The sequence below is a fragment of the Micromys minutus genome (assembly GCF_963924665.1).
Source record: "Micromys minutus genome assembly, chromosome: 24".
NCBI classification, from domain to species: domain Eukaryota; kingdom Metazoa; phylum Chordata; class Mammalia; order Rodentia; family Muridae; genus Micromys; species Micromys minutus.
In genome coordinates this window covers 3976590-4004552 of record NC_137959.1, presented here as the reverse complement: position 1 = coordinate 4004552, position 27963 = coordinate 3976590, and the positions used below count along the sequence as shown (strand labels likewise).

The window sequence follows — 27963 nt, the reverse complement described above, 5'->3', positions numbered from 1 at the left end:
TTAAAAGTTAATAAAAATAAAAATGAAAGCACATGGTATTTGTTAAAAGGTAATAAAATAACTGTAGTCAATTGGCTAGTTCTACACTAGTAGATTTCTTTAAATAGTAATGAAATCATTGCTTTAAAAAAATCCATCATTATTAAAATAAAAAAAGATTGCCTCAACCTCCACCAAAATTAGATTTGTAAGTTGCTGGTCATCCCCATAATTAAATCTACGTCACAAATCTGCAAGAAAAATGGCCACTGTGACTAATGCACTTACTGTTCACCAGTCCCGTCAGGCCACGGGAGCACCGTGCTGCTAAGATGGACGAGGGAGACAGTCTGCACATTTTTGTTAAAGAACAAGACCCCTTTTTATTTTCTCTGGTTAATTCGGATAAGAGTTTGTTTTAAAATGAATTTAAATTCAACTGTGAGCAAGTCCTCCTTCCTAAGCAACACAGCATGTCTGGCCCTGACACACTTGGCTAGGGTTGGACAAGCGCTGTGCAGAGGGTCTGAGACACAGGCACACACCTCACTGCTGGAATCCCCGATTCTGGACTTTTCCTTGTCTGTCCCAGAGAATTCTAACCTGTTTCTTGATGAAGTGATTGAGAACCCCAAGAGCACAGTGTTATCCAGGAGACTCGGTGGACACAGGGAGAGGCTCAGAGAATAAACTGATTCACACACAGGCAGTTTTCTCTGCAATGGTGCTAATTCCATCTTTCCAAGAAGGAGGGCAGGCAGGAGGCAGCCTTTGTAGGCTGCAGAGTCTAGCTATGAAGTTACAGCAGCTTCTCCCGTGTGATTTAATATCTGCTACCTCTAGCCGTAACAAGATAGTCTCTTATTTACAGTGTTGCCATGAAGTTTGGGCTTGAGATAAATTCAAATTTGAAAAGTGGGTCTGATTTAACAATGATCATGCTGACACGGCAAGACCCATAATGAAGGCCAGACGCCGGGAACCTGCACTGGGGGTAGCCCTGCCTTCCTGCTGCTTCAAGCTTTTACTGTGACTCTCCCCACATACCTATTTATGTTCTGTGCTTTTGCTTCAGTATCTAGGAAAAGCTGTGAGCTATCAGGGCTCCAAGGACACTGGAGTTCAGTTTCTATCTCATGTGAAGGATGCTCTTGGTAAGAAGCTGCAGTCTTCCCTGGACATCGGCAGCACCTTGGAGTTTGGAATGTCATGCATCCGGAGCCAAATTATCTTGAGCCATCTTTAGCAGCTTTAACAACAGTCCTTTATTGTTCCTCCTCATGTGTGAGCTACTCTCTTTGGACAATGAATAAGGTAGGTTCTTTGGAATGTACAGAAACCTAGCCCTCCCCCACCTCCAAAACCAAAAGGCTAAGATGACACCAGACAGCGTCTGAGGGCTACAGCAGAGAAGCCTGTTTGCTTTAACTCATCCACCCAATATGTTTAGGAAGTGTCTTTATTTATGATTTTCTGTGGCAGTGTCGTTGTAAAAGCTTTATGAAACTGCTTCCATATTGAAATGAGGGATTTATGTAGCCCTAAGTCTGACTTCCTGGTCCACCATCACTCATATTTGGCTTTAGAATCAACACGTGTTCTCTTTGGGTGAGCTCTGTGTTTTGTGTCAAGTTGTTAAATGAACCAATGGTAATGCTTTGTCACAGTTTGTGTAAGCAAGGATCCACCCTGTTTGCTGAGACAGGCTCACTCCCTGGTCTGTAACTCAAAGAGTGGGGTAGGCTGGCTGCCAGCAAACCCACGAGTCTTCCTGTATCTGCATCCTGAGGCTGGAACTACAGACACAGAGCACAACACCGGGCCCACCTGAGTCCCAGCTTGTGTGGCCAGCACTGTGTTGACAATGAGCACAACCAGTCAAACTAGCCAACTCTTAGCAGTCCAGCCTTCAGGACGCTCATTAGTCCCAACAGGTGATTCGCTCCACACTGTAAAGGGAGCCATTTGGAAGACAAGTTGTAACGGCAAATATTGCCTTTCAAAGTCCTGATCATGTGACATCCAAGCTACAAAGATGATTGTGAAATGGTGGCTGTGCAGGGTGGCACCAGCCACCGGCAAACGAAGATGCGTGTTTGTTCTGCCATTACAGTTTAATGACAATCAAGTAAGTTGTGAACTTTGAGGGGCAAATCAAGATTCCAAGTAAATAATTTAGACTGGTTAAAGTCAACACCATCGTTAATACTGAGCAAAATGACCTCCTCTGTATACATAAACGAAATACATGCTAGACCTAAGTAAAGGAAGACAGGAAGGAAGCAAGGAAGGAAAGAAGGAAGGAAGGAGGAAAAAATTTAAATGTCTGGCTTCCTACACTCAGGAGACTCAGGCATGAGCATCATGAGTTCAAGTTAGATCTTGTACAGAGAGGAGGGTGAGCAGGAGAGGGGAGGGAGGGGAGGAGAGAGACACTGAGTGTAGGAGGAGAAGGAAAGGGAAAGGTGAAGGTAGGAAACATGCCTTCATTAACATTTGAGATTCTTCACTATTTTTGCTGGCGCCCTCTTCTGGATTCTATAGGCACTAGGTACACATGCAGTGCACACAGGGGCACACTCATACACATAAAACTACATAAATCTTTTTTTAAATCTAAATCTAAAAGCAAACACACCTCCTGGTGAGGATGTAACATGCAAGACACTGCTGTGGGACTGTGTAGGTTTCAGTGGGATAAATGGGCACCTGCATTACATAGGATACAGAGGCATGTGCACTTACACATCTTAGTTCTTGAAAGCACATGGAACCACCAATTCTATTCCAGCCGCATCAAGAAGGAAATCTCCAGTCCCTTACTACATCCCACAATGACAATAAACTGAACAACTAAAGTGAGCAGAGGAGTAGGCCATTAACTTAACTTAAAAAATCCTTCTGGCACAAGAAATTTATGTAAATTGAATTAATCTATTATTAGTTATTACCAGTATGGCTCTACTAAAAATTTTTATGTAACGATTAGTTCTTAAAATCACTGTGTTTGAATTAGATCTGGGACATTATTAAACTAGCTATAAATATGTACCATATTTTATTTGTTATACCCAGATACCTGAAAAAAAAAAAAATCAACAAAAATACCCTTAGGTCTTTCTCTAAATTTTTTTCTAATAAAAATCTTTCAAAGGTTTCAGGTAATCAGAATTTACCTGAAATACTAATGAATATCAGATTATATACTAATATATACTAGAATGTTTGTATAGATTATTATAATACATGTGCACTGATAGAGTACATTAGAGAATACGTACAGATTCTAACATACATATTCTCTGGTTATAAGTGATCACTTCTTTTGTGTATAAACATACACAAATGCTCACATATACACAAGGAGGAATAGTCACTTTCAGCATATGCATGCACACTCACACTCACACACACACACACACACACACACACACACACATTCATAATGATTACTCAGTTAATATTCAGTCAAGAGAGAATTCAAACTCATTCTGCTTCTGGTCAGGTGGATACTAACTATAATCACAAAGTTCCTTCAGAAAGAAAATTCCCAAATAATAGCAACAGCATTCCTTATATTTCTGGTTGTGTGCCTAGACTTTAACAGCTGAGCCATCTCTCCAGCCCACAACAGCATTCCTTATGAATGATTTATACTTCAGAAGTTCCCTTCTGTAGAGGGAGTTCTCTTTATAAAACCAGCTCAAAGACCAACATCTCACATCCTTCCATTAACGTAAGCTGTCTTCAGACCGGTGCACGCTTCTCTTGGCAGGAAGTACGAGCTGGCTTGTCTTTACACTGTCTTCTTTAGTGACAGAAACTGTAGCAAACTGCTACGTTCACTGATGCGGTGTGATTGTGTAGATAATTTCTGCAAGATGTTAGTGGAAGGATGGTACTGAGATTACAGGAATACCATCTTGTGTGTGGGGGGAGGGGAGCTTATAAGTCAACCCCAGAAAAGGAAACCAGATGCTAAGGATGGCAGAGCAGAAAGACATGAGTCCTGTCCCCTGAGAGACCAAGTCATCATGTATTTGGATGAGACTTGCACGCATTTTATCAACTAAAATTTGTAATTATGTCAAAGAAGGAGGGAAGATAGAATTATCTGTTATTACACTGGGGTAAAACATTCTCAACCCCTACTAGTAATCTTCAACTTTGGCAAAGAAAAAAAAGAGAAAAGGAAGGAAGAAATGTACAGTAAGAAAGGCACTTGTGCTACTTTGTGTCTGCTGTCCGTGGCACTCAGGACCTCTGCACTGAGCACACATTGCCTGTGCCACCCAGTGCATCACAGCATCATGGCTACCTTGTGTATTGTCCTGAAGCTGCTCCTATCCTAAAGTTAACTCCATTTCCCCAAGAAGGGCTATCTAGTCACGTGCTCATGACTGCATTTGTGCCTTCCCATTTATATTTGTTAAATAAAGAAGAAAGCCAGTGATTGGGCAGGGAAAGGGGGGTGGGGTGAGGGAACCTGAGAGGGGGTCAGGGGAGGTTGGGAGAAGGAGATGGCACTGAAAACGGCAAGTTTTAGGGAGTCCCTTAGCTGGGGAACAGAGAGTGGGATTCCGCCGATCTAGGCGCTCTGATTGTATTCCCAATCACTGCCTGGTGTTTCTATTTAATGGGTTTGCTCAAGTCGAAAGTTTATCGCAACAACCTTGTATCTATAGTAACATCTTTCCTTTAGCTTCTTAACTTTGACATGGCTGTTTTTTAATGTGTCTCATCCATGGCTACAAGAGCGATCTTGTATTTCTTTAGAGTCTCCAGAGCTACCTGAACACTACCTATGTGTTTGGCCAGACTTCCTTAAGCAATTTTGATCAATTGGATGCACTAAGGTTTAACTAGAAAAAGGGAAAAGTGAAGAAAGGAAGGAGAGAGACTAAGTACGAACGCACAGCTGAGAAGGAGGGAGCTACAGGAGAATGCAGAGGCTTTTGGTGGAAGCTCTTCTTTTGGGACTTGAACATGCATCTGGGCCTGAAAGAAAGTTAGTGAGTGGCTCCATCGGCCCATGTAAAGCTCAAACTTCATGCAGTGACCATTCTCTCCAGTGAACGGACAGTGGCCTTTGTTTCAGCCACAATTATCTTATGACACTTTCTCAGGCATCATGGGCATTTCATGAGTAAGCAACCCAAGTTGGGAAGCCATGCTTCATAGTGGATTTCAAACCACTCCGAATAGTGGCTTCCGGAAAATCTGTATTTTTACACATATTTTCTTTTAAACAAATACGGAGAATAATACCAGAAGAAACAAAATGAAACAGTGACATAAAGAGATACTACTAATCTAAACCAAGTAGTCTTAAAATTCAATATGCGTATGTTCTCTCTCTCTCTCTTCCTCTCTGTGTCTGTATGTGTGATGTGTGTGTCTGTGTGTGTGTGTGTGTGTGTGTGTGTGTTTGAAACAGGGTCTCATGTAGCTGAAGACAGCCTTAAGCTTGTCTACTATTTCAGCCTTCCAAGTGCTAGGCTTACAGATGTAGCTACCATACGTGGCCAAAAAGTTATTTTTAAACAGACTTCATTACTTTGCTTCTAAGCCAAATAAAAATATGGCATCATAAACAGACAAACAACAACAAAATCCAAAACATCTGTGTGAACGAGACACACCTCAGCCCTGTGCACTGCATGGGACAGAATCAACAGCATGTGAAAGGCAGCAGGTTCCCAAAGCTCTGAGCGCTCTGTGGAACTGACGCTAGTTAGTAATGTGTTTAAAGCGTGAACTCTCAGTTACTGCATACAATACAGAGACGTGCGATATGCAGATTAATAAGCACACATACTGGGTATTTTTACCAGGATTCAGAGTCCAGTTTACATTCTTTGGTTTTATTCCCAGTCACTTGCAAGCCACTACACTAAAGGCTATTAAGGGAGTTCTGCACCTAAAACAGATATTCTAATTCATTTTTGTGAATTTGGCAAATTTGACAGTATAAGCAGTATTATTAAATAATAATAAACTATTTCTCCATAATTTATTTTAAAAGTGATTATCTAAAGGCTAAAACAACAGCCTCGTAACTATAGTAGTTCTGCTTATAAAGGTGGAACTACTTTCTAATTATTTTATACATACTTTATATTTCAATCTCTTTCTTAAAAACAACTATATTTCCTTGCAACTTACACATGAATTATATCCTCAGTCAGTTTTTGTTGTTGTTGTTGTTGTTGTTTAGTAAAGACTTCTCCGACAGACCCAAGATTGTCGGCAGCTTCTTTGATAGGGAAATGTAGACAATAAATGAGGAGTCGTAAATTAGCATTCCCTTCCTGTCAGCTGGGTCCTGTCTCCTTTTCAAACCCTCTGTCCCATGACACAGAATAATAATAATCTAAAGGAGCTCATTAAGTGATCAATATATTGACATATCTTCTATAAAGACACAGCATTTTCATCAATATATTTACATAACCTCTATAAGGAGACACAGCATTTTCGTTGATTCCCTGAATTGATTAACAGACAATTAAACCCGAGCCTCCAAAATACACTGTAAGAGAAGAAGATTCACTTATTTTGGCTTACTAATGTTCCTCAGGAGATAAGGCAGGTACACTCAAAGATCCCAAAACTTTTATATCTAAATAAGAGCAAAAGAAGTTCAGCTCTTCCTGAATCATTTCTGTAAAACAATAGCTTAAGAAAAATTAAAACCGTGAGTACTCACCAAAAAACTTCCAAAGGCTGAGTTAAATATTGCAGCTGCCTGTGGAGAAAATGAATGGGAGAAAAGCTCAGTGAGAGTAAGCAGAAACAGGACAAGCAGAGGTTCCCACTCTCCTCTCCAGTGTTGAACCTCAGTCCCGCTTCCAAAGATTCCTATGCCCTATAGTTTACTAAGATACATGGCTGCAGCTTAGGAATTCATCAATAATGGGTCTCAGAAGCAGGCAGGAAGAGGCTAGACAGGAGATGCTTCGAAACTGTATGACGGTCCAAAAGAACCACCCCTATAGTAAACCAAAGCCTTGTATTGATTTCGCTGCGAGTACTATGAAAACAGGACATTGGTTTATACGTAAACATGCATATTAATAAGACGTTAAGACAAACACTAATTACCCCCTACCAAGGAACTGTCACGACTAGGTGACAGCTATTTTCCCATACTTGAGACCAGGAGAACTTGTCATGCTAATGATTTCTGGTTTAGAAACAAAGGAGGAAACATGCAATTGATACCCAAAATAAAAGAACAACTGGCTGAGCTTACCAAAGCATCCCTGAGTACATAGAGAAGCTATACACCTGTCAACTACGTCAGCCTGTGTTCTACAAAGCTACATACATGTCACACACAGTCCTGATGGCTATTACTCAAAATGGGGAAAACTTACACATCTGATGGAAAAAAAAATGAGAGGAAAAGGAAGATAGGAAGGAAGGAGAAAAGGAAACTAAAACTAGCCAAAAGACCAAAAACAAAACAAAAAAAAAGGTAGAGAAAACCTGTTCAAACAAACAAACGTCCAGCCAGTCCAGAGCAGCGGCGGTTAATCATTATGGGCACTCTGCGCCCACGTGGAGAAGGAGGGCGTGGGTGAGGAGTTTGACTGAAGTCCAGACCAGGACGGGAGACTGAGAGCATAATGAGACTGCGGCTCCAGAGAGCTTGGCTCTCCTCTGCCACCTCATAATTAATTCAAAGCTTTGATAATCTCATTAGATTTCTCCTTTGCTGTACTATCAATAAAAGATGGCACTGGACCCCAGCTCCTCTGTGGCATGAACACAGGCAACAAGCAGAGACCAGGGAAACCTTTGCTCCCTGACAGGGACAGTGGCATATGGCGTCCCGCGTTGTACTGGGAGAGAAGAGGCAGAAGATTCAACTACATAAAATATTACAGACGACAACCATCAACTATAGCAACATATTTTAGCGTCGTCCTAGAATCATAGTATGGACAATTCCAGGAAAGTTCCACACAGAGAAAAAGAAAAGGGACACGCGTGAGCTGTGGTCACATCAACAGGGATCACTGGCCTCTTTCCTGTACTTCTAACAGTCCCTACACAGAGACCATATTCTCTGCTCAAGATAGATTTATAGATTTAGCCTTTTCAAAGAAAGGAATGGGCTTCCCTCCAGAGCACCCCCTTCCCAATCGTTTCAGACCCTTTCACTGGACAGCAAGTGAGTCTGCCTAGCACTTTTAGAACCATGGAACCACTAGAAGTCAGACCTCGCATGGACGGAAACCCAAGGACTCAGTCTCCCCAGTTTGCCTTTGTGGCACAGACATTAGTAGTGTTTCGTATGGATTGGACGAGGCAGCTGAGATGCCATGGCGGATGTTTTAGCACCTCCTTGGCTGTTTTCAGATTGTGGACATGGATCTGAGTTTTCAGCTAGGCCATCCCCCAAGGCAGCAAGCCAACTGCTTTTGTGAAGTGACTGGTTTAGAGTTCTGGTGCTGCAAAGAGGTAAAGCTAGACACGGAGCCCACTGGGCCCGACTGTACCGCAGTAGTAAAGGACGGAGCTATGCAGTTTGTTATTTATGACCTAAGTGTTCTCTGATGTGAGGAGAAGCATCAGCCCCTTCACACAGTCTACAAAGCGTTCCCTAAACAGAGCTCCCTTTGTTTCCTTCCCTACCTCACTATACTACTTCCGCTCACCCCCAAATTCACGACATCACAGTATTTCTTACGTCTTTGCTCTCTGACCTAAAATGATTTATTCCCCCATCAAGGGGATGGGTAGGATTTAAGCAACTTGCCGTTATCTTAACAAATCAGCTCAGGAACCACCCTTCCAAGTTTTCAGAGAGCCAGCACCTCAAACACATTAGCATATATGCACTACACTCATAGGCGGCCTAAACAAACCCATTCCAGCCGCTAAGACACCGAGCTTCCTTCTGCTGAGACACCTGTTACACTCTATTAGCCTCCGCTCACACGTCTCCCTGCAGGCAAAGGTCTCCTAAGGAAGTAATGGGATGAAGTTCATCCTAAGCATGAACTGAATGCATTCACAGAATTACAGAAACACATACAGTTGTCTTGAAATTCCAAAGTCCACCTCTCCTAAGCTTGTCCACTTGCTTGCCCTACTATGCCTGACAGGACAAGGACTGACAGACCCAGGAGACTAGATCTGACACCTCATACCACAACCAAGAAAAGGCCAGTTTGCCTTTTACTTGTTACCACATTGTTCTCTTCTGACACACCTGGGTGGCAGCAGACGGTAAGCCAACTCTTACAGGCTTCCCTCCTTGCGCCAAAACATAATGATTGGTTTTAGAATAAAGTTGGGACTTCAGCTCCTGCTTTGCACATTGCAGATGGCTCTTGTTGGCTGCTGACAAGGCAGCCTTTGAAGCTAGAGTGCCAATAGGAACAGTGGCAGGCAACCAACACCCCCCAACCCACTACTGTGCTTACATGCTTTTTAAAAATCTTTAAATAAAACACAAGATCCATGAACGGAGAGCGAGACATGAGCTGCCGCAGGCAGCCTGCTCTGAGCCTGAGCCTCTGGGTCATAGCACCTCACTGGTCACTGCTGCAGTCGGAAGCTTGATGCTCTTCTGAGATCCCCTGGTCTCCAGCTGATAGGGCCTTTACTAGCAGGAAGTTCGATCACTGGGGGTATAACACTATAACTGGGACCTCAGACCTTCCCTGCTCTCCCTTTCCTATTTCAGGTAAAAAAAAAAAGCCTCCTGTGTGTGTGTGTGTGTGTGTGTGTGTGTGTGTGTGTAGATTCAGTGTAACTAATAACGTATTTTAGTGATATTTTATCACATTATGTAACATGCCTTTATTAAGTTATTTGGTAAAGTTCAACTTTCTTCATTACCTATCTTTAATCACTTAAATACATTTCCTTAAAACCCAGAAACAATTGGGACAGAGAGCTTTGAAGCCACAGACGCAAACCTTTCCGTTACTGAATAAAATGCTGTCCAGTTTTTCTTTATGGAAAGCCTGAAGCTCACAGATCCCAGGAGAGCAGCGCTCTGCCCAGCTTTCATGCTCTGGACTTACATAAACATGTCTATCCCTTTTAACGTATGAGCAGTGCTGGGCACCAAGTCTTCTCACGATATTATATCAAAGTCTGTCTTGGTGGTAGCCCCTTCTGTCCTTCCCTTATAAGTCTACTAAATAAAACAATGAAAATTCTCCATGTACATAAAACAAGAATGATTTATTGCAAGTAATTTGTGAAGTTCCCGGATTTTGATGCTGAATATCCTGACTCCATATTACAGTACAAGGAAATGTTTCTAAGATGTTAAAAGGGTGTTTATGGCTGTCCTAAATTCCTAATGTGCTCTAAAGTAAAGAGGATATGTGTACACAGAGGTCAGAGACCAAACTCAATCTCAGCACCTGCAAAAAGATGTCAAACCTGGGCCAAGGTGCCCTTCCTCTGCAGTCTAGATGAAGGCTGGAAATCACAGAGAACAGTTGACAAATGAAAAGTCCCAGAACTACTTGGCTTTCCTCTTCCTTCTGCAAAAAAGGCTCATCTGTCCTCCCTCCTCTCCAGTTGGGGGTTAGGGGAGACATTCACAAGCAAGCCAGCAATGGAAGAAATCAAAACTGCACAGAACCAAACTGAGCATCACCTTCCCATGCTGGCTGACAGGCGGGCCGTACCCCAGGCTGGACTGCACAGGAGCAGAGGCCCAGCCTGTGAGAGTTCTTAGAGCCGTGTGCACTTTAGACCTCAGTGGCCAGGGCAGGGAAGGAATAAAGCGAAGACATGGACTTGCTTTCTGTCTAGAAGACTGGAACAAAGATGGGAGGCTGCTTAGAACAGAGCACAACAAGGCAAGAGGAAAGGGGGAAAGGGTGGGCTCTAAACCAGCTAGACTTCAGTCCTGTGGTGGTGTAAGGTTATCTCCGAGCCTCGGAACATTCACCGTTTGCTCTGGACTCACTGTGAGAGACCATTCTCAAGAAGAGATTGTGGCAATAGCTGTCTGCACAGAAGGAGTCAAGGCTGGGGTGAAGTGTAATCCCAAGTGCCAGGAATGGTGGGTTGTTTAATCACAACAAGCCAATCCAGACTGCTAAGCACGTGACCATGAGATGGGATGGAGCAGCTGTCAAGGGAGGATGTGGGGAAGCACCTCAGGTTTACCAGTCTTACATTCAATGAAGGGCTGAAGCATTTCACTAAACATTTAGCAAAAGCAAAATGGAACAGACTCTAGACACACAGGAGTCAGGCCACCCAGCGTGGCCAAGCATAGGAGCTGATGCTGCCTGCAGCCATGTCCAGTTGGTGAAGCCAGGCTCTGGCTGCCAAGGGTGGGTGGGTACAATGCAGAGTGGGGTATCAAAACCCTACAGCTATGAAAGAGTGACCCATAACACAAGGCCTGCCCAGCCTGTGACACACTATGCCCTGATGCTACGGGGAGATGAACAAGCAGACTTGAGATACTCTGGGATCTTAGATGTGGTGATTCCAAGCTCCTCTGTGTAATCCTGGAGCAGAACGTCTGTGGTCCTTGGCCAAAGCTGCTCCTTACTGTGATATAAAGACATCAGGAAAGGGAAGATAGTCTGTAACAGAGGGAGGGGGGAATGTGACTGGCACCTAGGCCTGCTGAGCTCAGCGTAACTTCTGTAGCTATTGCATCCTGAGGCAAGAGAGAGCAGTGTGTGGCCAGCATTTGCCCACCTGTAGACACTCCACACTGTAGTGTGATCTAATGGACTCTCAGGTGACCAGGGTTTTGTTCCTCAATGGTAAAAAAAAGAAAGGAAGGAAGGAAGGAAGGAAGGAAGGAAGGAAGATAGAAAGAATGAAAGAAAAGAGAAAAACTCACTGGGCTTTCCAAAATGAGTAAAAAGGGGAAAAAAAGACAAAGAATACAGAAAGCTTAAGCACACCACAGAAGGTCTAAGAAAATTGCAAAAGGCTCTGGATGGTATTTTCTCAGAGATGCTAAGCGTCACCACAGATGTGGGTACCTGCCGCTCAGTACTGAGGACCTCTGGATCCCCAAAGCCTGACCTTGCACTTGCTCTCAGGTCTCGCCTGGCAGGTGCTGGGCTGCAGGGAAGGCCCCTCTCTGGGGTGGGAAAACACAGTCTGAGATGTGGGAAGCTGAAGCACGTATTCCCTGACCCCTGGGCACCCAGTCGCTGCTGGGGGCCACACAGAGGAGTCGAGAATGAAATATCGGGGGTTCACAGGCCCGAAGGAGGCTGGGATCATTGGGGGCACTAGGGCTGAGGCTGGGAGCTCAGATTAGCTCATTGTTGAAGATAGCAGCAGTTGTCTGGGGACACAGATGGGCCTTCACAGGAAACTTAAGCCATGGCTCCGTAGACGAAGCCCTTCCTCCCCTCCCCAAGGTGATTCTCGTCAGAAGAGACAGCCCTTGGTTCCAAACTACTTACTGGTTGTTCATCATGGTAAATGAATGTGTATCAACTTCTCAGGGTGGACCTGAGATTAAACACCTTTTGTAGGGAGGAATGTCCAGGAAGAAGAGCTTACTGGCCAAACCCTCAGGGCATCTAGGTACCCCACTAGCATGGGGAACTCTGTTCTGGGCCTATGTGACCACAGCTCATGTTTCCTTTGTTCAAGGCCAAGAATCTGGCAGGAAGCAGGGAGCTGCCTACTATCTCAGTGTACCCCAAGATTTCAGGGAATTAGACTGACTCTACCTTACCAAGTTTCCTGGCAAGGTTTACTGTCTGTCTCAGTCTGTTTCTGTCTCTCTCTCTCTCTCTCTCTCTCTCTTACACACACACACACACACACACACACACACACACACACACACACACACACCAAAACAAAAGTTCACATACTTTTACAATCCCACTGCTGATGGGATTTGATATTTAGACATATGGAGTCCTAAAAATCTATAGTGATTTATCTGATCAGCCAGTCTGAAGAAAAGCAATTTCTTTTCTTCAGAAAGAAATTGTAAAATTGTAAAAATTGTAAAAAAAAAAAAAAAAAAAAAAAGTGTAAAATTTACTCTTAAACAAGTTAAGGTGATGGTGGAATATCGCCTGCCCATCTAGATATGCACCCCACACCAACGACCCAGGAGCCAAGACCAAGGAACCTCTTTAACCCTTCCACAAAGACCCTCCGCTCAGGGCTACTGTCCTCTCTTGGGAATGTGGGGGTGGGAGAGATTGAAAGAGGCAATTGAAAACTACCTTTATGCCTTAGGAATAAGACAGCTTTTAAGCAAACAGTACACGCAAAGAAGAAAAGGCTCGCCAGGTTACAAAGAATTCACCAATTTAAAGAAAGTCTCAGTTTGGAACGCTTCAATTTTCAGTCTGAGATCCACCGCTAGAATTAACACAATGACTATAAATCCTGATACATATCCTACTTGACAGTAAACGTTTGTTATCAAGTTGTTCCAGAAGTAGATGGTAAATCTTTCTAATTTCTCACACCATGGTGGGAGGTGTGTTTACATAGCGTTATTGAGGTAAACAGTGCTGCTGTTCTGGTTTGTTCCCATTCCTCTCAGTGCAGAAATGGGAAGACGCACTTCCTGTTTCTGGGCACTAACTGAATCAGGTGTCCTCTTTTCTGAAGAAAATTAAGTTGCTGTTGTGCTGGCGTGTTTTAATGAGACCGGAGTCGCCGACAGTGACGAATGGCAGGGACACCAGAGAGAGCGTGTAGGCAGGACAATATGTGCATGGCACGGGCTCACAGCCTATTCTTCAGTGACTACTCTGAATGACTTCACCGTTTCTTAAGGGGCCTATTAATCTCACATTTAGTTATTACACAACGTTTATTTGAACATATATTCTGTGGATGATGACAGTTAATAACGGAGATCTTTCACACGCTGTATTTTTACATATTGTTGCTCCAGCCCCCAGCCCTTTGGTGATATTGTTGGAATAGTGCACATTGTTTGCACCAGGCTTGTTTTTTTTAAGGCTCATATATTCAGATTCTTTTCTAAGCACATGGGGACTCTTAAATAACTGTTAAAATGCATTAAAAAAAAAAAGGCCTAACAAAAAAGGGTAAAAGTAAAAGGACATTTAACTGTTCAACAGAAAGACTGTTTAATGTGCAAACTGACCCTTATAAGACAAACCAGATGCATTTAACACTTTTAGAGCTGGGGTTTCTGATATGCAACAGCCCTTGTATATCAATCTGCTCATGATGAGCACAGAGCCAGAGACGGAGGGCAAAATCAATTTTCTTGAGGTGCAAAAAGAATCAAATAACAGCTACAGCGCTTTGCTCCTTGGCATGCTTTCTTCACAAAACACCGGGCACCAAACCGCGCCGACGCTGCAGCTGTTTCTAGTCAGCTTAAAAGGATCCTTTTTACATTTTCCAAAGAACATTTATCAACTCAAATAGATCTACCAATTCAGCCTATGGTTCCGGTTCTGGGAGAAGTAGTTACTTTAAGTGAAACTGGTACACAATAATAAAATGTCACTGCAGTCTAGAGGAAGCCTTGGAAATGTCCTTTATACCAGACGCATGTGACTTTCTCCCGAAATCTCAGTTTCCATGAAATCAGAATATTCAGTGGGCAGGATCCTGAGATCCACTGGCAAGCCCTTTACTAGGAAGAACTCAAACTCAGGAGAGGAGAGAGGTCTTTCCCAAGGTCACGGGGACAGCATAGAGCAGACATTCTGCTGTCCCCTCTGCCACACTAGCTAGTTTAAACAAAGATCCAGACACAGTGGCTTTTACACATTCAAATTATAAACTAGCGAAGAAATATGCAAAGGCCAGCATACTAAAGAACTTATGCTTATGCAGGAGAATGGGATTATAAACATTTTCTCCTCCGTGCTATTCCTTGACACTGAAGGGTTTTTATTGCCAATATATTTAATAAGGGAGAAAACATGAAATAAATGTTAGATATTACGCATAATTAGTCTTAGAGGCTTACTCATCAACCTTTGGGAAAACAGCACCACAGTGTGTATTCACCAGATGTCCAGTCAATGTCAGGCTGAAAGCTGAAAGAATGGACTGCAAACTGCACCGTGGGTGAACAACCTACCTAGCCATCGTCACCGCATCAGCTCCCTGAGAGGGATGAACTCTGGGCACAAGCCAGCATCCCGAGTCTTCCACTCAAAGCCCAGAACACTTGCTTTGCGTGTACCACAACAATGGGCATAAATGTCTAGAATGTAGCTGAACAGAAATCAGTCAGACTGTGACTTAGCACTTGGCAGTTTTTGATTTGCCAATTTCCTGATACTCCCTGATACTTCTTATCTTATCCATTCTACACAAAAAGAAATAAACAAATATCCCTCTACTTATTCGTCTGCACAACACAAATTTAAGCTTATTTTGTATTTTTGAATAAAGTCAATAGCCTATAGCATCACAGTTAAGGACAACAGCCTAAAACAAAGTCAAAGACTTTAAAGGGTTAAGAAAACCTGGCCATTAAGGACCCTGCTTTCCTTACAGGGGGCCGTCTCAATATCTCCTGGTGGCATACAGCTAGCATTTCTCTGATCAATTAATGGACGCTCCATTCAATGCCAACCATGGACAAAGCTCTCAGCACACCAGGAGAAAACTGGCCACAAATTCCCCTGGCACTCTGTGTAGAAGGGCATCCACAAAACAGAAGTGACAGCCTCTGTCAAAGCAATCTAGTGTTTCTTACCAGTTTTAGACTCCAGCTACTCAACTCTGGAGTTTCTGCTCCTTTTCATCCATTAGAGCAGGGGATCTCAGAGCTTCTTAGAAGGGCGATGGATCAATCCCTCAGCAATAGCTCTCATCACCTTTTCATTAGCAATAAAAAGCTTTCCTTCCATCTTCAGGGAAATAGCAGGACAAAGAGTCACAGGGTGGCTATGCAGGCCATCCAATCGAGGCCCTTTTCCTCAAGGATGCCACTGAAGTCACTAGCAAGGCCTGTCCACCCTTCACAGTCTTCTGAGTCAGCAGCCTGATCCATTTTTCTGGAGTTTCAGAGTCAGAATCTATGCTAGAAATGACATTTTCAATACTTTTCCCCTCTCTCCTGACATAATATGTATTGGAGATGACTTTGTCATGAGGATGCCCCTCTTATCGCCTGATGTGGTGACTGGTAAACTGGCTCTTATCCTGAGTGGTGACTGGTAAACTGGCTCTCAAGAGGAGAGAACACCGAACATGGTATTGGCCCTAATACAGCATTTTACAACTGTTTTAGATGTATGTGTGCATGTATGTACCATGTGCGTGCATGTATGTACCATGTGTGTATGTGTGTACCATGTGTGTGCATGTATATACACGTGTGTATGTATGTACTGTGTGTGCATGTATGTACCGCGTGTGCGTGTATGTACATGTGTGCATGTATGTGCCATGTGTGTGCATGTATGTACATGTGTGTATGTATGTACTGTGTGCATGTATGTACCATGTGTGTGCATGTATGTACCATGTGTGCATGTATGCACCATGTGTGTGCATGTATGTACATGTGTGTATGTATGTACTGTGTACATGTATGTACATGTGTATGTGTATGTACCATGTGTGCGTGTATGTACTGTGTGTATGTATGTACCATGTGTGTGCATGTGTGTACCATGTGTTGCATGTATGTACCATGTGCGTGCATGTATGTACATGTATGTACCATGTGTGTGCATGTATGTACCATGTGTGTGCATGTACCGTACTATGGCACAATATGAAACAAGCAGTGTGTCTCTGTTCTGCACTCCCACCCCTGGAGGCCCTGGGATGGAACTCAGGTACCAGGCCTGGCAGCTCGTAACCTTCACCCGCTCACCCATCTCACCAGCCCCCAAGGTAACATTTAAAGAAGGGATACTAATTTTGTGAAAATTCATTCAGAAAATAAAAGATTCTGGAAAATCATTTTATAAGAACATTAGCCTGATATCAAAGCCATGTGAAGCATCATATGTAAAGCATAAAGTAATAATTCTCATGTATACAGACACACAAACACCCTTCTACAGTTTGAATTAGTTGAACCTAGCGATATGCATAATTACTTCATGGTGCAATGGGGTTTTACTTTAGAAATGCACAACTGGTTTGTGATTGAAAAATCAGTCAAGGCAACTCACCTTATCAATGTTTTTTTTTTTTTTTTTTTTTGAAAACATGGTCATTTCAAAACTATTTGTCAAAATTCAAGATCAATATGGTGGCACTTGTTTATAGTCCTAGCACTCAGAAATCTGAGGCAAGAGGACCAAAAGTTCAAGAGCAGCTTGGGACACAGAGTGAGACACACATCTTTACGGTTAAAAACTCAGAAAACTAGAGGCTGGTGAGGGAGCTGAGTGGCTAATCTCCGTAGTGTGTATGCATAAGGACCAGGGTTCAAGCCTCGGCCCCCACATCGGAGCCTGGTGAATGGACAGCCCACTGTAATCCCAGTACTTGACTGGAAGCCAGAGAGGATCTACCGGGGTAAGCTGGCTAGCTGGACCAGATAAACTGATACTCTCTGGGTTTGGTGAAAACCCCTGCCTCAGCAAAGAAAATGAAAGTCCATCAGGAAAGACACCCAACTTCAGTCTCTAACCTCACACACATGTGAGTGTACATGGCCATGAACAGACAAATATGCACACGTATATGCACAGTTTAGAAAACAGAATACATACAAACTTTCTGTCTGGTGCTGAGAGGATCATTATGAGATTATGAGCAGTGGACAGTGGCACACAACTCAAAGGTAGAGGCTGACTGTTCCCAAACCAGCCCTGCAGCGGATGTGTTCTCTCCACTGTTTCTATCTGGCCCAGGGTCTCAGTGAAGCCAGACAGCATCAAGACCAGGAATAAAAACGCTGAGCAAAGGACCCAACTATGCCACAAAAGTGAACTTAACTTAGCTTAATTTGCAAAAAGATATGAAACTTAACTTGAGTTTGCATTTTAAATGCCTCTGATAATGATGAATGAAATTTAAACTGCCTTCAAAACGGTAAAAAATACTGACCAGTCCTCTGCTGTACAGAATCCTCTGGTCTGATGACCAGCCATAATGGAAGAAAAATAACTTTCCCACTTTTTTCTATTAAAGACAACCTGTAATCGTGTGGCTTTGGGCGTCTAACTTTCAGATTCTGGGGGTTCCTACACACGCCTGCATTCTTGTTTTATTGCAGTGATAGACCTGAAATTCCCCCTCTCTAACCCGCCTCAAAGCGCTGGCTGTGAAAAAATGAAAGACTGAGAGGCGAAGGCGCACGGGCTGGCGAGGGAAGCCTGGAGTCCCGGGTTCACCCTGCTCCCCACGGCACAGTTAAGTGCACTTCTCACCCTGCAAATGGTCAAATCCATATACAAAACAACACACAAGGAACACCTTCACACTGAAATGCATAAATACACTATTTATAAGCAATGTAAAAACAGGAAAACGGTACAGAACTTGGATTCTAAAACCTATAAAATGCCAACAGGGGAATTTTGATTTCTAACTATCGATGTGGTTTAGGATGATGGCTCAGTCTAGGGAATGTTGGCAGGAACGAGAAGAAACCGAGTTCAAGCGCCAGCCCCGTGGATCAGGAGCAGTGGTACAGATACGGGATCCCAGAGCTGAGGAGGAGGAAGGGGAGGACGAGAGATGCGTCTCCCAGGGTCACTGGCTGGCCAGCCTCGCCGCTACGCCTGGTTCAAGATCTTGTCTCAAATCACAAGGTAGATGGCTACCGTGAGGCATCACACCCAAGGCTGGCCTGTGGTATCTGTACACACAAGCATGCACACACAGACATACGTGTACATACGCTCTCACACTCACAAAAAAAAAAAAAAAAATTCAAGGGCTATAGTTCTATATTAACATGTCAAATCTCTCTGTATTAACCTAAAGAGTCATGGTCATCTCAAAATATCTACAGGGTTTTTAGTACAAGCTACAATGAGTAAAATTTATTTTTAAAAAGCCATATTTACTTGGCTGCTTATCGTTCAAGGCATCTCTTTCTTGAGGAAAAGAGAATCCGAACACCGTCAATCTCTTGATTTCAACAGTCACTGAGAAGCCACACTGAGTAGGGGACAGGAAACTGGCTGAGGGCAGAAGGACTGCTGAGCATGGTGCCTAGCACAGCACCTCTAGAAACCCACCTTCCTGAGGTGTGAACTGGCTCTTCGCACTAAGGCAGCTCAACGGAGAAAAGACAAACCTCAGCCAATGAGAGCTGCTCAGCCAGACCAAAGGGAAATTAACCGCCAGGCTCACCTCACAAAGCATAGAAACTTAGTCGGGGCAGAACCGCTTGACCCAGCCACTCCATCATCAGGGTTACCACCGTAACCTGGATATTAAAACAGCTTCCTGAAACTACTGTGAGACCGAGTGAGACAGTTATATATAAAACCAGGTCTTCTACAAAATGTCATAAAACCTATAGACCAGCTACCATTACTTATACAAGTGTCGGTTCTCCAACATAAGAATCAAAAACTATCACAGCAGGTGAAAAGAAACACTTTAAAAGTATCCCCAGAAAAACAGCTTTTTTTCCTGCACCCGTACCCCAATGGCTCTACAGTACAAAGCTCTGCACTTGGGGTTCATGTTACTGAATTTACAGGGTTCTGCACTCCTGTATCACATTACACATAAAACACACATAGCTTGTTAAGTGCACCTGAAAGAGGTAGGATTTATTTACATAAATGCAACCACAAAAGTCAATGAGGTATGAGGAGAAGACAGGAGAGGTGCTGGGAGCAAGAGTGGTCACAGGAGGAAGGGACAGGAGGGACTGGAGGAACAGGAGGGAAGGTGCTTTCTGCCAAGCCTGATGACCTGAATTTGATCCCCAAGACCTACAAGTGCTTAAGTTGTCCTCTACCACACATGATCTCTCTCTCTCTCTCTCTCTCTCTCTCTCTCTCTCTCTCTCTCTCTCTCTCACACACACACACACACACACACACACACACACTGCAATATAAAATTATTAAAAAGAGAAAGAGAGTGGTCAGACTGTTGGGGTATAACTCAGTGTGGCACAATGTATACCCAGAAAAGAGTTATGAATACAGCACCAAAAAATTTAAGTGATTAGAACAACTTCTTTTAAAAATGTGTGTGTGCATGTGTGTACATTCCCATGAGTGAGTGCAAGCTTATGCCAGAGAGCAATCTCAGACTCCAGCGCTCACCTTCCACCCTGTGTGAGGTGGGGCCCGCCTCCAGGGACTCTCCTGACTTCAGCCTCCCATGATGCTGTCAGACCAGAGACTACATATGCACACTACATGTCCACTTTAAGGTAGCTCTGAACCAGGGTCCTCACGCTGCGTGCAAGCACTCAAGCCATCACTCCAGCTCCCTAGAATAACTTTCCAGGAGAAAGCAAGAGACCCGACCCTTCCTGGGTCTTTATGACTGTGCTGCCAATGTGAATAGGAGAGCATGGCACTGAACCACCCGCTGTTGTTGCAGGACAAGGACACAACTGTACTTCTCCAAACAATGTTGGACTCTTTACACATGTCCACAATTAGCAAATGGTTATGACTTGGATTTAGCTAAATGATTAATAAAAATTCAGGTCACTATTAAAATTTAAATTTCAAATAAAGACTAGTAGGATCTACTTTTCAGTACCTATGACAGGCTGATTCTGTTATGTTAGTTGAATGAACTTTCTCCTTTATACTATACTACTGATAATGTGGATCTTCTCTGATTTGTACAGAGGACAGACAGTGATTCTTTTTGTCTTATAAAAATCACAGCTGAGCTTACTGCAGCTTGGCATGTGAGGCTGGATGAGATGCATGGGACACCTCCCTTTTCTGAAGAGAAAGGGACAAGGAATGGATGGGACAAGGGGGAGGGGAGGGAGGGAGGAAGGCCTGAGAGGAGGGGAGGAAGGTGAGATTAATTAATTAAAAGAAAGAAAGCCTAACAGTAAAAGATGGTAGAGAATGCTCTTACACCCCGGTAAGCTGATAATAAACCAGAATATTAGTAGCCTAGGAAACACCGCTGGGTCTGGCTTGGAGACTGCTAACCTCTTCAACCCTCATTGGTCCCTGCAGGAGGGAGAGTAGAACAAGCTGAATTTGGGATTCCATTGCAACAAACAAACAAGCACCCACAGCTGAGTTTAAACCCCACTTCAAGGTGTCATTATGTCTAAAAGTAATAGGGTAATCCTGATGGATAAGGAGAAAGTGTCCAATCTCCTAACTGGACAATGGCCGGGGGGCGGGGGGGGAAGGGACGTGCTCGAGAAGACATCGTGTCTGACAGTGGCTGGACTGGAATTACAAGGAAGAGCTTCCAAGCACCCGTCCTTCCCCGGCCCGTTCATCTTTATTTGACTCTAATATAGGATATATATGAATATCAAAAATACATGGCAAGGAAATCACACAGACACACTAAGAAGTAAAACACTAGTCAGCAAATGGCAAAGCACTAAATCGACTTCCAATTTTGATTAAGGGCATCCTTCTGTTAGTGACTCGGGTATATTAGCTCAGTGCGATGGCCGTAGCACCACAACTAATGGACTGCCAGGGGATGATTTAATAAAGAGGCCCAGCTGAGCAGCGGGGCATAAGTAACTCTGACAACCTGAAGCTTTCTGGTCAAACATTTTATATCTGTAAGTACTGCTTTAAAAAAATGCCTGAAAAAAACTTAGAGGGCTTCACTGTAACAACAGCAGCCCAGATGTTCTATGTACGCTCAAAGTGCCAAGAACTCCAGATGTGACTTTCACAGAAGCCGAAAGCGCTTGTCCCCAGTCCCAGTCCAGGCTCCCTTGTAACAGAGTTAGCGACCTCGTTCAACAACTGGTGCTGTGGAGCGTGGTTAGTGATGAAACAGAGCTACACCTTAAATCTCACCTTCTAGATGACACTTGAAAGTGGGGGTGACAGAAATGGGACTGGGGTGAATAAAACTATGTATTGAATAAATATTACTACAAATGTTTGTAAAAAACTATGTGAGTGACTGAAGAGGGTTCGGGGGAAGGCAACACTGCCCCTTTCTAGTCCTGATAGGACAGCATCAACATCTTCGTCGGTCTTAAAATGTCACGTAGTTCACTTGACCCAAAGACGCCACTTCTGAAAACTTATCTAAGAAGTGGGTGGGGACTTAGCTCAAGCAAGGATAACACCCCGGGTCCTCTCTCAGCTATAAAAAAAGAAAAAAGAAATTATCTAAGAAAATATGTTGTCAACAAAAGACTTAACTAAAAGGTCATAATATTATTTTAAATAACAAACCCACAAGTTTATAAAGAGCTATGAACAGACAGACTATATCTAAAACTATGTTTATCTACCTGTAAGCAAAGAAATGATTTGGATATATTCTCTAGACTATCATTAGGAGCATATAATGCTTTCATGTTAAAAACAAAACAAAAGAACAACAACAAAAAAAACAGGAACATAAAATCCAGACCTACTGACGTTATAGGATACGGCATTTAACTAGAGTTCACCGACATGCAGTATGCCGTATGTGAGTGAGTGAATGAATGAAGGCCAAGAACCTTTCCCTTGATATCCAAGCCAAAATTACACCTAGATATGCCATCATGTGAAAATATAAACTAGATCCAAAATTTAAAAAAAAAATCATTTCAACAGAAATAGCAATAATTGAATGTTATTAGAAAAGAATGCTTTTCTGTCATTATCAAAGTGTTTCTAGGGGTGATAAATCACAAATGAAGACATGAACGTGCCTGACAGCAGACCTCGAAGGAGAAAGACAGAGGTTTAAATACTAAAAGCCCCAGACAGTAAACAGTTCTGATTTCCTTTAAAACAAAGTGTCTTTGAAAAGGCATCTCTTTAACCTGTTCCTTATAAAAGATGGGGAAGTCTGCTCCAGAGGTGAGACCCCCAGTTCTTAATTTGTTTTTAGGATGCTCAGTTTCTTACAAAATGAAGACATAGCTTCCAGTCTGCACCTGTCCATCAAACAGCTACACACAGAGACAGATTTGAGGAAGAAACCACTGCTGTCTGCTGGAGCTGCTGCTAAGCTATCTGTAAGCTGGGCACAGGTACCCATTTGTGAGCCCAAGACTTGGGAGACTGCAGGAGGAGCAAGGTCAGCCTGAGAGTATATAGTAAGACCTTGCCTCAAATCCCAACCAATTAACTAATTAATTAAAATAGAATTTGTGTTTATATAGCCCAGTAAAATGTTAGGTAGTCTAAGGCTGATTTGCACGTTCTTGCCCCTTTCTCTCTCCCTATCCCTCCATCTCTTCCTTTCTCTTCCCATAACCTCTGCCCCAGAAATCTGTGTATAAGATTCATAAGGAAAGTCACTGAAAACAGGCTTGTGAGCTTACTATTATTTTTCTCTATACAAAAACACACACACATATAACTTGAAAGCAAAAAATACTACTCTTTCTTTGAAAATTGGGTTATCTTAAAAACTTACTATGACTTAAAAGTTTTCACTGAGAAAAATTTATGAACAAAACAAGATTTAATGGGCATAATCAAATTCTGGTAGCCTTCTGAAAAAAAAAAAAACAAACATGTTTGATCCAATATCAAATAATTAACCTGAATTCCTCATTCTGTCAGCCACTGAAAGATAATGCTGTGCAACATTTTTAAAGTATGTTTTAATTACATGTATGTGTGTGCCTATGTGTATATACATGCATGTGAATGACTGTACCTACAGGCCACAAGAGGGCACTAAACGCCTGCACCTGGAGTTACAGCCATGACCTGATATGGATGCAGACAAACAAAGTCAGGTACCCTACAACAGGGCTGTTAATGCTCTTAAGCACTGAGCTGTCTTCCCAACCGCTTAGCTCCAGCACTTGGTACTGCAGCAGACAAAAGGTTCTTTGGTTCTTCCAAGGCGATGCCTACACAGAGTCTTTATAATCAAATTCCCACCTCGGCCAGGAGGTTGCAAGGACTGAAGAATCAGTGGCGTCTGCCATTTCCCATGCAGTCATCATCTGCACGGCCCACCCGCCCTCTCCAGAGTTCCCATTCGGAGTGAGGTCTCCAGCTAACAACTGAGCCAGCGCATAGGCAGAGTTCTTGAGAACAGAAATGAGGTCACTGAAATCGGCCGTCCATGCCAAGGTCCAAGCTAATTAGATTTTCCTGAGATACTCAGCCTGCTTTTTCCTTCCTTTCCTGCATCTCCATCCTTTTTCTAATCTTATAGTTAAAAAAGGTTTACATCTTTTAAAGAAAAAAAAAATGTGGATGTCTCTTAAAAATGAATTCCCTTAACTACTCCTTACATCTACTTTCTAATCCCCAACTCACTTAATTAAATTCAGTGTGAATTTAAATTGCAATTAACATCTTTTGAGGGATTACATGCTCTAATCTCAATTATACAGTGAATATTTGAAACACATACATTTTGTTACATTATCTGAAATGCAAATTGGGAGCCCCAAAAAAGATGTTTAATAAAAATGTGTAATACTGAAGACTTTATTATGGAAGCTAAGGGACCAGGGTTGAGGCTGGAGGAATAAAGCACAGAGAGAAGTACAAAACAAACCCAAAGCCCTGGAACTGGCCCCGCTGGGCTTCCATTTAACCTGGCTTCATCAGTTTAAAAACTCACTGTCAAGGGGTTTGGTTCACCAAAGGGAACTTCACATCTTTCTCCCTATATCAGCAGTTCAGTCTTAAAATCGATACAATTCTATAAGGGCCAAGTACATTTTTTCTAGCCAAGTATAGTGGCTCATGCCTATCACCCCAGGACTCTGGAGCCCGAGCCAGAGGTACTGCTAGAAATCTGTTAGCCTGAGCTACCAAGTAAAATATAGACCAGGCTACAGACTGAGGCCAACCTAAAAACTAAAAGACAGAATCCAAGTGGTGATGGTGTACGGGTTTAATCCCAGCACTCAGGAGGCAGAGGCAGGTAGATTGCTTATGTTCAAAGCCAGCCTGGTTTACAGAGCCAAGTTTCAGGACAGCCAGGGTTATACAGAAAAACCCAGCCTCAAAATAATAACAATAATAATAGAAAATAACAACAAAATGTCCTGAGTAATTTAATTAACTTATTTAATTTGACTGTTTCTTCAAAAGGCATCCCAGAAAAATGGAGAAGCTGATCTTCACATTACACCTGCATTCCTGACAAGTGTTACTCTACTACATTAAACCCTCACAATAACCCCAAAGCATGATTCCATTTTATAGTCAGCACCATGAGGCTAAGGGAAGGATGGCATTTGTCTCACTGTTCAGAAAACCTGACAGGATGATGGAAGAGAGAAAGAACTTACTTGGGCTTTAGAGCTTTCAGCCCATCCTGAAGATGAAGAAGCCTCAAGAGCTCCTCATCTAACAGTGAGAACTAGAAGTACAGAAGCCTGCAAGGCCCACAACTAGTCACCTGCTTCCACCAGCCGACCCACAGCCCATAAAATAGCTCCACAGACTGGTGGACTACTTCTTGAAACATAAACACGAGACATTCCTAAGTCATGTGTGTTGGAAACACCAAACTTAATGACTCCAGGGGGAAATGAAGACATGACTTCTAAACTCAAGGTCCTATGAGGTAAAGACAAAAACACACTTTGTCAATTCTGCACAGCTAATGCCTTATTCGGGAGGAAAACTACAGACCATAAACACCTGAAGCAGGATTGTAAGCACCACAGAAAGTGCATTCTCCTCGGATGAATAAACCTTGAAAAGAATTACCAAGAAGTTGTATATTTGGGGCTCTTTCTGCCAATCCCAAGATCCTACTGAAAGCTGGGTACCCTGAGGTGGGTTCCTTAGGTAGATGGAGTGCTGTCATCTCTGTCCAGGTTCCTGGGGACTGTGTGTATTGTCACCTCCCGCTGACAAAGGGTTTCCACAGGGCTGCTATGGCTGCGCTTTCCCAGCAGAGTGGAGACGTAAGCTAGCTCTCACGGCCTCCTTTCAGATCACTCTTACACTCACAGACGATGATGCGATGACACCACACGTGGCCAACGGTGAAGAGTGGGCTTTCCGGCAGTGTGCTCTGCGTCTGGAACAATGGCTCAAGGGCTAAGCACACTGTGCTCCAGCCAATGGCCTGGGTTTGGTTTCCAACACCCACAGCAGGCAGCTCACAACCACCTACATGTAACTCTGACTCCAGAAGATCTGACATTATTTGCTGGCCTCCATGGATACCTGTATACAGGCACACGAGCGCTCGTGCACGCGCGCATAACGCACACACACACACACACACACACGTACAAATTAGAATAAATCTTTTTTAAACACAGTTCTGTGTCTACTCCTTATAATGCTTTCATTCTTTGCTTGTCTAGGCTCCCTGATCAGCTTCTATGATCCAAGTGTCCACACCTCATATGCCACCATATCTGAACAAGGAATGATGGATGTGCCATGCCTTGTGTCCCCACAGCTTATGTGTTGGAACTTGGGTCTGCAGCATACAGGAATGGACAGACCAGACCAAAAGTCCAGAGGTATTTGAGCCGAGAGAACTCTGCTCTCATGACCTAGCTGTTTGTGGAGTGATGGGCTGGAATATTGTGTGACTCACAGCAGAGGAACAACCTTCACTGAGGCAGAGTAGAAGACGGCAGCATGGTCCTGGTCTCCCTACCTTGCAGAACCCCAAGCTAAGTAAACCTCAGTCCAGTGTTTTCTAGCCTGTGATACTCAGTTACAGCAAAAGCAGACAAAGTCAAAACATAGCCAAGGCTCAGAGAGAGGAATAAAGACAATTATCTACAACAGTGAGCAGATCAGGCCACAGAGGGCCTCGCCTCAGTTTACATCAGTCTGATGGGTGGGACAGTATCTACTTACATCATGTCTATGAGAATTTACGTGATCCATACAGTGTCTTGGCACAGCAAATGCTGAATAAATGTCAGCTGCTGCTAGCTACATTACCTAAGCAGCATCACGTTAGGAAGAGCACAGAACCATTCATCAGTGACAGGCCAAACTAAGAATCCAGAAATTCAGATACAAAGTCCTGCTACATTTGAAAGCCCAGAGAAACAGGAGGCCAGGGGCGTGGCTCAGGGTAAAGTGAAGCTTGAGAGCCTCTCAGACCCTCAGCACCTTGGAAAGACTCTGAGGACGCAAAGGCTACCTGCAGTGCCTGCACTGAGGCATGGCTGCGCTGAGAAAGGCAGGAGTCTAGTAGAGGCTGGGGAGAAGATTCTGCCAAAGTACCCAGAGAAGCCCCTGGGAAAGGGGTACCACAGAGGCAGGAGAAGCCTTGGGCCGGAAGTCCAGGAGCCTAGAGTCCTACTGAATCTGAATCCTATCCTTAAAATCAGCACCAGTATTCAGTCAAGAACTCGATGGATTCCACTGTGTCTGAGAAACTAGGAAATGGAAGACTGACCCCTGTTCTCAAGAACCTGTCAGTCTGTCTGTCAGAAAGCTCAGCAGGTGAAAAAGCCAAAGCTGCTTGACTAGGTTAAGTAGGGACCAGCGAAGTGGCTCAGACAATAAAGGCACTTGCTGCAAAGCTTGATACTAATTCCCAAGTTCCACACAGTGAAGAGAGAAAACAGATTCCCACAAGTTGTCCTCTGACCTATACACAAGTGTCACAACACATGTATGTCCCCCTAACAACATAGACAGATAGATAAGATACATACAAAATACAAAATACAAACAAACAAGCATACACACACACACACACACACACACACACACACATACATACACATAAGTTTTACCTTAAAGAAACAAAGTGTGGTTGGTGGTGCATGTGAGGGGGTAGGGATCACAGACTACTTCAGAGCAAACAGGACCATCTTTAAAATCAAGCGCTCTCTAAGCAGACTAGCAGTTCCCCAGAGTTGGCTCTTTCCCTGTCAGGGGAAGAACATTTTAAAGGAAAACCGACACTATCTCTCACCTCTTTCATGGACTTAGGGCTCCTTTTAAGTCATTTCTTGTGTGTTAACAACTAGGGCTCTATTATTTACAATGA

General features: G+C 43.3%; 1 protein-coding gene across 2 annotated transcripts in view; it reads right to left on the bottom strand.

Annotated features, from left to right (window-relative positions):
* SLC10A7 (solute carrier family 10 member 7) overlaps nt 1-27963 on the bottom strand; it is a 208354-nt gene that overhangs the window by 133878 nt on the left and 46513 nt on the right. For both annotated transcript variants that reach the window (XM_080936785.1, XM_080936786.1), the window contains exon 5: nt 6689-6727. In XM_080936785.1, coding sequence (XP_080792911.1) covers nt 6689-6727 — 39 coding nt within the window. The remainder of the gene's footprint in view (nt 1-6688; nt 6728-27963) is intronic.